Source organism: Aphelocoma coerulescens, chromosome 3 (assembly GCF_041296385.1).
Source record: "Aphelocoma coerulescens isolate FSJ_1873_10779 chromosome 3, UR_Acoe_1.0, whole genome shotgun sequence".
Lineage (NCBI taxonomy): Eukaryota > Metazoa > Chordata > Aves > Passeriformes > Corvidae > Aphelocoma > Aphelocoma coerulescens.
Window position 1 is genome coordinate 2729721 of NC_091016.1, and position 14840 is coordinate 2744560.

Genomic DNA, 14840 nt, shown 5'->3' on the forward strand with positions numbered 1-14840 from the left:
TCCTGTGCTGTGTGCTCTGGGATGATGGGACTTGAGCCACTGTCCTTCCCACCTGGCCTGTCCTGGGATTCTGCTTCTGCCAGTGTTGATGCATGTTTTGGCTGTTCTGAGCATAAAACCAGAGGATGTGGAGCTGAGGTATTGTGGAGAGGTGCTGCTCTGCCTTGGTCTATGCAGATTTAGGCACACTGATCTTGTTCATACTTACTCTTTGCCACATTTAACTCTGCTCTAAAACAATTTCTTGGCTTTCATCTCTCTTTTCTGCTGTGTTCCTAAGTCAACATTGTTCCAGCAACAGAGTGCTGGGAACACACAGCTTTCACTTAAGGAGTGCAATGGATTGTAGATATGGCAAGGTAGCCTTGATTTGTAAGGGTGGTAAAGAGAGAAAAATGGGAGAGACAGAAAGATTTATCCACATAAAAGTGAATGGGAAAGCTACTCCTTACTCTGAATTAAGTGCTCCCTGCACCCCCTTTAGTGTCTCTGCTTGGATCTGGTGTTCAGCCAGGTTTCAATTAGAGTTGTGTGGCTGCTCTGTTTAAATGTGGCAGCTTTGAGCTGCTTATGGTTCATGTTAAAGCTGTAGCCACACAATCATTTTTGTCCCCTGTGCTTGTGGTAAATGTAATTGTGTTAAAATTATACATGCAGATAAAGGCCTGAATTGTTTATGCATAGTTTTCTGTTCTGGTAATTTGTTCTCCTTAGGGTTCTCTGTGTTTGTTTTCTAATTAATCTTGTAAGGGTTGTAAATGTGTTTAGGTGGAATAAAGAGGTTTTATTTTCTGCTCTGTTGCTTCAGGGTTTGGTCAGTTGGTGTTTGCTGGTCACCCCAGTTGTGCATCAGTTGTCTGTCTGGGGAAAAACGTGTGTCTTCCTACTAAAATCAGTGATTTGTGTTTTGTGAAATGTAGGGAACTGTCATCCCTTTACCAGTTCTTGGGAGCCATCCAGCATTTTGGGTCCATGAGTGCTGTGGGGTTTGGAGAGAACCTGCTCCTGCAATTCAGAACACTTGTTCTCCATCTCCAAACACAGGTGGAGGCGTCAAAGTTTCATTAAACAATCACCTACAACTTGAGTAGCTGGGCAGGCTTTTCTGTCTCTTGTTTTTATCCTTTTGCTGCTGCTGCAGGAGCAAGGCAAAGCAGGCGATATTAATATTTAATGAAATATTCTGGATCTCAACTGTAATTGTGTTGCTTTTTGTCTGAAGGTGTCACCCCTTGAAGTTCCTGCTGGATTTCTTTGTCTGAGAAGCTCAGCACAGATTTCATAAGCTGGTAGACTTAATCCTTGAGTTAGCTATATTACCAGTTGTTTGGGTGTATTTGTAGGAGATCAGACTCTTGGCTTAAAAATACTTCTAAATTAATATCCAGAATAGAAAATTATTGTAGTGGTTAGGTTTCCTAGATGGTCACTGAACTGATTCTTAACATACACCTGGAAGATGAAGGATCCTTAAGAAATGGCCTCATCAATGTTTATGAATTTTGGGGCTTTGTCTTCTAGTATTGGGAAAGGTAAGTCATTAAAAATGTCCGACAATTAAAAATGGGGTGGAAATAATTATTTAAAGCTGAAATGTGGCATTTTATCTGAGAGGGCTAAAAATTAAGGAAATGTCATAGTATTTTTCTACATACTGGATCAATATATGGATAAATAAGCAAAATTACGTAGAGGAGAGAGGGCTGTTTCTATCATGAAGTCGAAGAATGAAGGAACAGAAGGATTCACACCACAATAGTAGAAGATCTGTCAATATTTGAATGCTGAACTCTTGTTTCCATTGTTTCAGTAAACAAATATGTAGGCAAGCCTGTGACATCCTGTACTAAGTTTAAAGCCAAAACGGATGTTTTAATTAAATAAAAATCCTTTTTGCTGCTTTATATTGTGGGGGAAAGTTGTTCTCTGGTAGAGATGCATTTCTTTACTTGCAAGCACCTTCCTAATAACCCTTGTGCTCTTTGTCCTGTAACAAAAGAGCCAGAGAACCAAGTTCCATGTGGGAATTCTGAACTTGCAATATGTGTTCTGGCTTTATTGGGGCCCAGAAGTCCACTCTTAGAATTTCATACAAGGGCAGGAAAGTGGTTGATGTAATTTGAATTATTTATTCAATAATCTGTCAAGTTCTGTGGCCAAATGCCCTTGATTGTGAAGAAAACTGAGGCAGCAGCTGTGTACTGGGTTGGTTATGGCATTGTGGGTGTTTAATGCTCGGGATCAGCATTACAGGTGTTCACTGGCTAATGAATTCCTAGAAGTCCTTGCTGACTGGCTTCTGACATCTGCTGGCTTCCCAGTGCCAGGATTTCCAGTTTCCTGGAGGAGTTTGGTTTGTCTAAATAATTGAGTGTGTCTGTCCAAGGGGAAATGTGCTCTGGTGATTAGTATCCAAGAGTTTGAGGGATGGCTTGTTTTAAAAATGCATGTCTGGAATTGGAAACCTATATGGGGTTGAGAATGTATTGTGTGGAGTTGTCACAGTAAAAAATAGCTCTTTATATGTTTTTTACAGTAGTTATAAATGCAGATTTGCCCTCAGTAGGATCTATGTACACAGTAGCAGCAGTTGTGCTACTTCAGATGTCTTTGCATGTGTGTTTGCTAATGAAAATTCCACTAGAATGAGCAACCACTCATTTCTCCAAAGACAGAAGGATTCAGCATGATGTAAGAAATGGGACTGACTTTGCACTTGTGTCTTAGTGCTGTGCTGAATGAAATGGCAATTATTGCTGCTTGTTGGGATTATAAAGGATGAAATGATCTTCCAAGCCTTTGGAAAGACTTGCAGTGATTCCTCCTTTTACTGGTACCCAGTCTGACAGCCTGGAATGTGACTCACAGAGGTGATGTGCTCTTGAGCTCCTTCCTGATCTCAGTTACATCTGTGTGGTGGTAAAATCTGTCATATCATCATAAATATTCTTAAAACTCGGTCCTTATCTTGGAGTGGGAATTCCTGGAGGCTTTCAGTGCCTTTATCTGGAGGCAGATCTATGGTCCAGCCGCTCTCTTCATCCCACACGTGCTCTGTCCTGAATTTCAGTGCAGCTGCTGTGAAGTTCATATTTAACTGATACAATTTATATAGTGCTTGGACTGTTTTTTCTGGACAGCCAGGCAGATTGTTTTTATAAAAGGCACGATGACATTAACTGTTCTGGCATGAATTTTCTGAAATTATAATTTCAGAGTGGCTCCCCCAGTCCTACACTGCTAATGTTTGCAAGTTTGCATAATTCCTCCTATAAATTATTACTTTTGTTGTTTTGCTTTGAAGGTGTTGGTGTTGCCAAAAACTCAAAACATCTTTTATTCTCTGTGCACTTAGAAATGCTCAAAAAAAGAGCCTGAGCTTGCCTTTTGAGAGGCTTTTATTCTAGGAATGCCTCCATGTGCTTCAGCTCCCTGCCTTTGGAAGTCTTTGTCACTGAAAGCACCACGGAATTTAGGGGTTATTTTGAAATGAGTTGAGGGTTTTTTGTTAAATACTTGCACATAAATTTCAGTAAAATGAGCCACTAGTGAGATTTGTGGCTTTCCAGGATTTTTTTGTAGATCTCAATTCACATCCCAACCCATGTAACTCCTGCAGCAGCCAGACTCCATGGGAAAGCCATCAGGAACATGTCTGTCCAGGCAGAAGGAAACTTCAACAAAGGGGGAAAGGAAAGAAGGAAAATAGCATAAATTACAGAAAACAAATGAGATATTTGATATTTCTTGACAGCCCCTGAAGCTTAAAGGAAAAAATGGAAAAAACCCAGGATGATGGAATTTAGGAACATACTTACGCTTTGCCAGTCATTCTTTTCTTAGCAAGTATCACAGAATATCAATACCTGCTGTATATTAAAGAATTATGAGGCATAAACAACAAAACGAAAAACTTCTACAGGACAAGGTAGTTATAAAGAGTTAACAAGACCTATTTGGGAATACTTAAATAGTATGAAGTAGTCTTCCAAAGATGGTTTCTTTTAATTTTGGTATTTTTCTTGCAAGTGGTTGTAGTTCTTTGTTTAAATTTTGTAAAAACAGAAGTCAAATTTATCTCTTCTGTCATAATTGAAAGTGTTACTGTTGACTTTGGTAGAAATAAGATGCTGCCTTTAGCAGAATTCTGCTTTTATTCTGATTTTTTGAAGTCTGAAGCTCTCACTACTGAAATCATGTATGGTTAAAGGGCAGATTTGGAATGAGCAGGAAGATGCCCAAACCCATGGGAAGTTTAGGTGGAAAGATGAAGCCAATTACCCTCAATGATAATAAAATCCATCTGGTTTGTTTTCTGTAAGTGCTAACTTCAAGGAGGAAGTACCAGAGCTGCCTTGAGAAGATAGTGGTTTGGGATTTTCAGTCTGGGTTCATTTTATAGGAAAGATTATTTAAAGAAATCTATTTCTTGATTAATTCATTTTATCATTCTTGCAAATAAACAGGAGAATGTTTTTAGGTAAATACTCTGAAAATGAGGTTTAATAAAAACAAGATGTAGTACAACACTGAACAGCAAGAACATGTATCAGATCTCATTTCAGTATGTATTAAAAGCCTTGTTTAACAATTTTTTTACACAAAGAAGCATTGAACTGCGATTCTTCTTCATGCTCTGATGGCTTCCTTAAATAGCTGGAAGCTTTAAGTGTGTATATTTTTCCTCAGTGAGAATATCCATAGTGACAGTCCTTGGACCCCAGGATGGGCTTTGCCCTTGGCATGCTGTGGTGAAAAAGTCTATTTTCTGTCAAATTTTCTAATATTAATAGAAAATATAAAGTCCAACAGTTAGAGATGTTGCATTGTAAACTTGTGGGAAATCAAGTAGCCTTGGTTAAGTTATATTTGGTTCTTTTATTTGGTATCTCAGCTGATCTATCCAACATCCCTCCTTTTGGAGTGCTTTGGGATCAGGGCTTGAATGGCTTCATTAGGGTGAGGTGTTTAATACCTGCCTGAAAAAGGTGGAAGGATAACTTCATAGAACTTGGAAAGCCAGGGAGAAGTGAAACTGAGATTAGATCTGCCAGAAATGGTATTTTGTATACAGGTGAAGTCATAAGAAAAACATGATAAAGAAGCAATATGTTGAAGAATGAAAATTGTTTTCTGACTGTAAGTGGAATACAGTTCCTTGGGATATGATTGTGGAAAGGGGTGGTTGCTTCCATAAGGTCCCTGAGGGGACAGCCTGGCACATCCCATCCTGGAGCCCCTCCTGCCTCAGGCTGTTGTGTCTGGAGCTTTACCTTGAGGCCAAGCAGACAGAGGGTCTTGGGGGGTACGTGATGGAAACAATAAATAATACATATCCTAGTCCTTGCTAACAAAGGGCTCTGCTTTCCAGGGAATATTGCATGTGCATGCTGTGTATGACAGGTGCAGTGTTCTCTGCCTTGTAAACACACCCTGCTGGATGCACCTCCGTGCTCTGGTGTGCTGGAAACCACAAGGAGCTCTTGTCAAATCAAGAACAGAATCCCTGCAACATCCTTCTGTTAATCTTTTGCTTCCTGCTTGTTGGAGCTATATCTGTAATACCAAAAAAAAAGAGCATTATGAAAAGTCTTGATAAAGCTCAAATTTTCTCAGCTTATAAAATGTAAGCAGGCTATTAGCTAGTGGAATCCACTTGGTGTTTTCCTGAACACTTGTGCTCTCTAATATTACATATTTAAAACATTTTCTTGTTGCTCTTATATTCTGAAATGTCTACAATGTTATATCACAGTTGCTTTAAAAAAAGCAGCTGGAGATGGGAGGTTAAAAGAAGGGGTATGACTGCTTCCTTGGAAAGTGTGCAATTTAAATTAACAAATTAGATCACATAGTGTAAAATCAGGGGAAAAAATAGAGCTGAGCTGGTGGAATGCTTGACAAAAAAAATTCAAAGCTCTTTTGCAAGCTAAGGATAACAAGAAACCCAAAGTTCTTACTTGTAAGCCAACCTTGTTAGCTTGTGAAGTGTTCCAATAGAGGCCTTCTAGGAAAAGGTAAATTTATGTACAGTCACTGCAACACTGGAAATGTTAAATATTGGCCCTCAGACTTGCTTAGAGCTCTGCAAGAGGATGCTTTAAAAGTGTTGATGCTTTTCTTTAAGACATTTATAATTGGAAATGGCAACTTCTCACTGAGCCTTCTAACTTGTGTTTTTTTCAATCTTTTAACTATCCAAAGAGATTTGTAAAGTAAGGGAGACTTTTGAGGAAATTAGCAGAATCCCAGTGGTGCTCAAAGGAATTCACTCTAGTTTGGCCTGGCATTATTTTTAGTTCTTGCATAATAAATTATTCTTCAGTGTGTCTCCTCCAAGGAGATGCAGTGAGGGTGGAACTGTGGGTGTTGTTCCTCGGCTGAGCCTTGCAACTGAAGAACAGGGAAGTGTTGTCTTTCAAATTCCTGACTGTGTTGGTCAGCTGGACTCAGGGCTCTTGGGTTTCTGCCAGGCTGTGTAAGGACATGGATTTGAAGTAATGGTGAACTGGTCAAGTGTGATGATTCATTATGGCTCTGAAATGGCCAAGGTAGGGGTTTAATTAACATTTTGAGGGGTAAAGTTGGTTGGAGGCTGAAGTCTTTTAGTCCGTGTTCAATCTTATGTGGGTGGTGGGTGCTGAGCTTTAGAAGGAACTTTTCTTTTGTTGGTACCCCTGCAGCAACAGTTCCTCCTCATTTAAGCTTCCTGTGGCCTTGGGTTTAGTAGCTGTGGAATGGAAGAGAACCTTGAGTGGCATTCTGTGTAGTGAGTGGGGTTAGCCAAAATTCCCAGTCTGCATGAGGAGCCATGTGTCCCTGTAGGGGCAGACAGATTCCAGGGAGAAAGCACAATGGGCCTTTTGGCTGCTGCTGGCTTCCTGGGATGTTTACTGCTCTGGGAGACAGGACACAAGCTTAACTGGAAATTCCCTTTGTCTCCTACTTTTCTGTAGGTCAGTGTGGACATAAAAGCTTTGTTTGAGTTACTGGAATGGCTGAATTTGGATTTACTTTTCACTCACTTCTTTACTTTGGAACAAATGACCACAGTGTTGCTGAGATTTTTCTGATAAGATCTCTGAAAGAAGCCAAAAGTGACTTGCCTAACGTGGCCTAAACAAAGAGGCATGCTGATAAGTTTTAATAAAAATATACTTATGATCTCATGTTGAAATGATTAAATCCTCCTTGAAGGTTACCAAGATGATTAACAGGAAAATGCACAACAGATCTTGGCATTATATGTGACAAAAACAAAACAACTCCAGGCTTGGTTTCTTTCATTGTGGGATAATTCCTCCTTTTTAAACTAATAGGTGAGGACATTTAACACAGATCAGATACCAGTGTCAGAGTAAGTTTGAGTTACATAGAGCCAAATTCTCTCCTGTTGCAAACTGGCCATAATCACTTTTACATTACAAAAGGCTTGCCAATACCATGCAGAAGGTGATGATTAACATGTAAGTCACTTTTGTCACGTTTATAAATAGAAATGCACCACCAAAATGTGTACTTGAGGCTTACTCGGGGCCCTGTCCCACAATATCTGTAATATCTCAGATCCTGCTAATCTGCCCTTGCTGTTGACATCCTTTCCAATATACCTCGAGGAAAAGCTCATCGTGGATTCCCAAGGGAAATGCTGGCCTTGAGTGCAGCAGGGAAGGAAGAAACACAAACAAATTAACAACATTCATCTGACATCTGTGTTTTAAAACAGAGTCAAACACCAGTTTTGATTAACTACCTTTCTCCCCTTTCTAAAATGCTTCCAGACCTTGTGTTAAATACCCGATGGGCTGAGGCATTCCTGCTGTTGGGATGCACGGAGCAGCCCGGCTCCCACACGCCTCCAGGCTGCGGCTCTATTCTGGGCCCCAGTGCCCACGCCTCAGCAGGTTCTTTCATTTCCAGCCACCCACTGGTTGGTCTGTATCCTTCAATCCGGCTGCTTTTGCTTCCTTGCTTTAATTCTCTGGAGTAACCCCTCACTTGGCTTGGATGTGGTGGGCTCTGGTGGGGCCATCCTAGTAAAGGGGTTAAAATTCCCCTCCCTTGCACTTTGCCTTGTTCTCAAATCCCAGCGTTCCCAACACACATTTTTTACCAGGGTTTTTATTCTTCCTGCTACTTTTTCACAACAAGAAACCCTATAAATTTTCTTTACAGTTACCTATTTTCCTGGCAGGAGGAGCAGAGGTGTAGGGACAATGGGAATGGCTCTGCAGTAAGTTTAGGAGGGAGAGGTGGGAGGTACCTTTATACAGGCTACTAGAGGAATTTTAGGTTTGTAAAAACAAAGGTTTTTGAGTAAATGTTCCTGGCCCTAAAGATTACAGAGCAAAGCTTGAAAACTGTGGCTAAAGTTCTTCCCAAAAGCTCAGAAGCCAGACAGCCATGAGAGAGAATTCCACACTTCTTCTGCAAATGTGGAAATATGAGGATTTATGAAAATTGGACAGTGCTGTTGTAGAAGGCAGCAATATTTTTGGAGGGATTTTTATAAGTACTTGCAAGCCTCATCTATATGCTGTCACAGATGTAAATATAATCTTCAAAAAGTAACATTCTCTGCAGTGTTTTATCCTAAACAAAGGGAAATTAAAGTGTAAACAAGCCAGTGTCATTATTTTCTCTCCCTTTAAATAAAAGCACAGTGTTCCACTTCAGTGACACTGTGCTTCAGGTGAAGAGACATGGAACATACTCCTAACCTGTGCCTAGTTCCTCATGTACTAATGCTGGAGGGCATTTCCAGGTCCTTTCCTAGCACCATAGACTGTAAATTTCTCCAATATCAGGATAAAAGTAGTCTTTTTGCTTATAAAAAATGAGCTGTTGCAGGAGTAGTTTTCATGTTATAAAGAAATACTTCAGAGAATAATGCCAAGCAAGCTGTTTATTTTAGAGAGATCTGTTTTATAGCATAGACTGGAGTTAAAAAGTAAATATTATTCAGGAAATCAGAAGGTCACTCTTGTTTTAGTATTCCAAGCACAGTGGGTTTTAGGGCTGTGCCAGTGTTATTAATTATTTTTATTATTAATAATGATAGCACTTAGTGCCATGGTTTAGTTGACATGATGGTATTTGGTCAAAGGTTGTACTTGATCTTGGAGGTCTTTTCCAGCCTTGGATTCTGTGATTATCCTGTGTCACAGAGATGAAGCTCCTTAAGTAACATTTCCAGGGAGCTCTCCAGTTACCTGGCCAGGCTCCATTCTGCCAAGTTAACAGGTAGGAGTATTTTCCTGCTTGGAATGCTGTGCACAGCTAGGCTGTTTCTGCACAGATCTAAAGTGGAACGGTGCAAACCCAGCTCTCAAGAGTTGTTTTCCAAGAACATGTGGAGTGGGAAGGGCTTTGTTGCCTGGGTGACAAGACAGTGTCTCTTAGCAAGGTTTGTTTTCGTTAATGAAATGAGAGAAGGGAAAGAGTGGCAGATCCAATTGTTTTAGAGCTCCTAGGAGTATCCCCCATGAACGTGGAGATAAGGAAGCTGTGTGGTTTGGTTGGGAAGCTGTTTCAGGAGCACTGGCTTCTCCCCTGGACAAGGGAGGTTGTGTAACTCAGAAATCCATGGCTATCCACAACTCAGTGGGATCGGAACACAGCCCAGAGTGACTTCATGGACATGCAGGGCTTGAGTTGGACAGGGAATGTTTGCAAGGGAATGGAATGACAGGACAAGGGGGAATGGCTTCAAACTGACAGAGGGCAGGGGGATATTGGGAAGGAATTCTTCCCTAGGAGGGTGGGGAGGCCCTGGCACAGGTTGCCCAAAGAAGCTGTGGCTGCCTCATCCCTGGAAGTGTCCACAGCCAGGTTGAATGTGGCTTGGAACAACCTGGGATAGTGGAAGGTGTCCTTGCCCATTGGGGAGGGGGGGCAGGAACTGGGTGAGCTTTGAGGTCCCTCCCAACCCAAACTAGTCTATAAAATAAAATGTGGTCAGAAACGGCTATTTGGAGATTAGCTCTTGTTCTGGACTCATTAGAGCAGTCACTTTGGGGATAAATCCTTTAAAACAAGAGTAAGCAGTGTGGTGTCCTCTCAGGAGTGTCCTTGTTCGCTTTAGATGAGCGAGGGGGAGGAAGTTTTGCACTCCTGAGGAGAAGTGGGAAGGAACAGTGAATTTTAACATGGATGCTATAAGTGACAAGCTAAGACTGCAAATGCAAGTAATTGTAGCTTATCTTGGCACACATGAAGAGATCTGAGGTGAATGGGAATTGAGAAGGCTGAGTGAAGCAAGAAGAGGGTGCAGAACCTTTTCTTCACTCTTGGTCTGGATACTCATAAGCTAAAGCCATTTTTAAAAATACCCCGGTAGTGATGAGGTTGGAGATGACATTTAACTTCTAGGAAATACTGATTTTCTGCTTTCTTAGCTTGTAAAAAATGTGCTTCTTCATAGTGCTGGTGACTGGGCTGTCACTTGAACAGAGAGAGGGAGATGGCTGAGGAAAGTCCCCCTCAATGGGGAACATCTCAGTGAAGAACTGAGCCCCAAATTTATGCAATTCCCAGGTATTGCCTCCTCTCCTCTCTCCTGCATTAAATAAGGAATAAAACACAGACATTCTGTAAAGAGTTTCCATGGAGCTGGGTTGCTCTAATAGGGTTTTCATAATTTGTGCTTCATCCTTATTCATGTGAGTCTGTGGAGTTAAGAATGGATTGTTTGCTCTGGAGAAGAGTTTGTGGTTATTTCTTCACCCAGCAGAACTTGGGAGTTGGAAGCACCCAAGGATGAATTTTTGTTGTGAAGGCTGGACAAGGAATATGTTCATTTTGGTTTTGTCCAGGATAAGCTCATCTTCAAAATGGGAAGAAAAAAGGAAATAGTGAACAAACGATCACATTACTTAAAAAACAATTTATACTATTTTTAGGAGATTAATTCAGTATTTCAGGTTCTTTCTTCTCACTCAAGGACATCCAACTTCATTAGAGACTTTCCTGCTAAATAAATAAGGGCCTTTTTCAGATATTTTTCTTGATATGAAACTGAAGGGACTGCTCTGTCCCTAGGCTTGTTTCCTTCTGTTGAAATATCCCCTCTGCCTTGAGGCTTCCAGCAGAACTGGGAAGTTGTGTTCTCTTGTTTTGCTTCTGGACTCCTATTTCTGTGTTATATTCCTTACTGGAAAGGCTTCATTGAAAACAGACAGGAAGTGAGGTTGTTCACGACATGCAGCGAAGAACAAGAGGTGTGAAGAAGTGGAAACATCTGACAGATATTTTAATTTCTCTATGCTAAAATAAGGCAAGTCACACTTGGAACATTAGATATCTGGGTCTGGTTGCTGTTTTGTAGGAAGTTTTTCCATATAGAGCCTCTGTTTTAGTGTTCAAGTCATACTGAATGCAAGTTTCAAACTGTCTGTGCCAGTGATGAGACCAGTCTGTGAGGGACTAACATGATTTATGGGGAAATTATTTGTCTCTGATAACCAGTGAAGCCCCTTGAGATGTTTTGCAGTGTTTTCGGGTGTCAGGAACTGTTCTTTAAAAAAATCTTGCATATAGGGTCTCTAGCAAGGTGTGGTTTTATATCTCAGATGTTATACACTGGTTTACTGGCTCAAGGTAAGTAATTTCTGTGCATGCTTCTCATTATAAAGACATCAAAATTAGGTCTCACTGCAAGAATATTGCTCAGTGTGATTCTGCAAAGGATTAATTAGCATAACTCTTAATAAGACAACTTCTATTGTTTTCAAATCAAAATTTAAGTGAATATTTGTTTATTTTTAATACTAATCAGTTAAGTGTCTATACTAACTTATAAAAATTATTTGTCTGGGAATATATTTCTCCTTCAATAAGGTATGACAAAATACTTTCTCTTTTCTACTTCTGGGAGTTTAGTACAACCGAAAATACTGACCAAGTATTTTTTGTAAATAAACCTCTGTGTAAGCACTCACCTGCTGCATTTCCCATGTTTGGCTATCCAGTTATCCAGGATAACATTCAGTATTTATTACAAATCAGTATTGCTCTGACACAATTGATGTCTTTTTGCTGGCTTTGAACTTATTCTTTTCCGGTTCCCATTCTTTTAGTTGCCAGCAAGGGGCAAACTGGCTGTTGGGATTCTGTTTTCCTGTCATTTTTCAGTTATCAGTGGTTTGTAGGTCCTTGCTAAAAGCACAGTATTGAATCTGCAAAGGTAGTTATACCTTTTGGAATGCTATTAATAGTGTTTAGGAGGGATCATTGCAGTAAATCTACTTTAGCCTTTTTGTCAGCTGTGTTTTTATGTAATATTGTGTAAATCCTCTGGAAACACTGACACCTTTAAAGAGCTTAGTTTGCTTTTAAAGGGGAAAGGGAGGGAAAACAGAAAAGAACAGATTTGGGGTAATTTCATCATTGAAAGATGCTTTTTTTTATGGCTCTTAAAAAAGTAAAAGTGAGTGAAGGCATGACAGAGAATAACCCCCACATGTGCAATTCCTTATCTGCCAACTCTCTTATTTTTCCTGCAGGAAATCTTGGCTGAGCAAAGTTGGAAGCCCAAGTTCCCGCATCGATAAAACAAACTTTTCCAACGAAAAGGAGATTTCCAAGCTTGACTTCTCGGATTTCAACACTAGATACTAAGAGGAGGGAACCTCACTAAGCACAAAACTCTGACATTTCTGCTGCATGATATTTTTCTGTGCCTCCATCAAATGTTGCGAGAGCATTTGGATGCTTTTCTGTGCTAAGGATAAACATAAATGCTCCCTGTTCCCACCAAGTAAGAATTCCTGGTTGCTGTGTTAGACATCTTACACCATGAATGTCAACATTTAGTGTCTAAAATGCCAATATCTAATTTATTGCAGCTTTGAAAGACAGATAAAAGCTTAGAAGTGCTGCTGGTTATTTGTGCACAATGAGACTTGTTACATACAACCAGATGGTACCTAATCTTTACACTGTGAGTCGTATTTTAGATGCAAAATAATAATAAATTTATGTTCTACTGTTTGTAATCTCACCAAAAATACATAACTACAGAACTGGAGAGCACTGAGAGTTTTGTGTAACAACTCTGTTATAGACCAGGTTCTTTGTGATAATTAAGTTATAGTGGTAATTTAAAATAAATATATGTTGTTTCAAACTAGGATTATCTAACCAGCTGTGGTTTAAAATTCTCTGTAACAATGCAGATAAATTGTTCCAAGGTGATGAAATGTGTGGCCTCTCATCCTGTTTTTTTCTTGTCTACCTGTAGTTTACATCCATTCTGACTATAAAGGGTGTTCTAATGTCTTTGCTTTTTTGACATTCTTACCAAAATTGAAGATTTCAGTGGTTTTCCACATGGAAAATAGATGTGTGTTTGCCCCTGAGTTCAGACTGTGTGGTGGAACCTGCACCCTCATCCGTCATCTGAAGTCCTGAGCCATGGGCTTGCAATAAGTCCTGGATAAGTCTGATGCATTGTGGATCCAGTTCCTGTATCCAGCACTCTCTCCACAGGCACCTGGGAGTCAGGGCTGGGTCAGACCCCTACCCTCCCACCTGCAGTACTTGAGTCAGGCTTGGAACATTCCAGGAGCCTTCATGAGGATACTAAAGCTGGTGTTCCCACTGGCTGCTCTGTCCCCCTTCCTGGGGTGGGTGGTGTCAGTTTGGGCAGCTGCACCAAATCTGCAGCTCATAGTTTGAATTTCAGGAAGGAGATTTCCTAAGTTAAGTACTGCACTTCTCCATCAGTGCAAGGTGTGCTTAGAAAGTTATTTCTGCTCACCACTAGATTGATTTTTCTTTGGACCTTTGCATTAAGCAGTAAAATCTCCTTTCTAGAATTTGCAGGAGCTGCTTATGAATTGTTCTGTGATTATACACAAGCCCCCATTGTTAAAGTCATGGTCAATAGCTCTTGTTCAGCTCATGGTAAATGGCAAAGTTCAAGTGTAGCAGGAGCTCAGTAGCTGTTCCATCCTCCTGAAAAACTGTATCCTGCCCAACAAAGTAGTTTACATTTTCCTTGGAGCTACCTGGCAGAAAACACCCCTTCAGTCAAAGACTTTCCAGCCAAGTGCTTTGCTCATATTTTGAGGAACAAGTAGAGAGGAAGGCAAAAAACAAAGGGGACATAAGATACGGAGGAAGAGCAGCCAAAAATTGTTTTGATGTGTTCCAGGGGTGGAGCTAGATGCTCATAAGGACTTGAAAATTTTACACTGACTCCCCTAGAAAGGCAAGGCTTGAGGAGAGGGAAGCAGCCATTTTAAGTGATCACTTTTTTGGGGGAGCAAATGTGAAGAGAGCATTTTTCTGTGCTGCAAGTCATGTGTTGCTGTGTTTCTGCAACTAATGGAGCCTTGGCTGGTGCTGTGGGCATTAATCTTCTCATTTTATTTAATCCTCAGATTCTGGTAAAGTATCCTGAGTCCAAAGGCATCCCATTTGTGGAGGTACAGTGTGTACAGAACAGCAGAGCAGTGTCTCTAGATTTAATGAGAACATCATTGATTTTGAGGAGCCAAAGAATCCCAATGGTAAGATAGAAAAATAAGCAAGAACAGTTGGATAACTAGACATCAAAACTGAGTTGAGATTCCACTGCAATCCTTTTCTACCCCTTACTAATGTCACTCAGTTATGACTGTAGATACACCTGAATTTTATTTTTTCAAAATGTGGTGCAGCAAGAATGTATGATGTGTAGGCCAGCTTCATTCTTGCTGTAAGTGTAAATAGTTTCCATGAAATAGTTTCTATTTAAATAAAAAAGGTTTCTATCTGTAGTTTCTATTCTGTTCTCCTAATAGTTTCTATCTAAAAAGGGCTGAGACTTGGAAACAAATAAATAGTGGGAACAGACT

The 14840-nt window shown here is 40.3% G+C and overlaps 1 protein-coding gene across 3 annotated transcripts in view; it reads left to right on the forward strand.

The window, feature by feature from the left end:
* The window catches only part of ACYP2 (acylphosphatase 2), a 35487-nt gene extending 22209 nt beyond the window's left edge, over positions 1–13278 (forward strand). For all 3 annotated transcript variants that reach the window (XM_069008816.1, XM_069008814.1, XM_069008815.1), the window contains one exon: positions 12504–13278. In XM_069008816.1, the coding sequence (XP_068864917.1) occupies positions 12504–12618 (115 nt within the window). In that variant the 3' untranslated portion in view covers positions 12619–13278. The remainder of the gene's footprint in view (positions 1–12503) is intronic.
* Positions 13279–14840: the final 1562 nt, after the last annotated feature.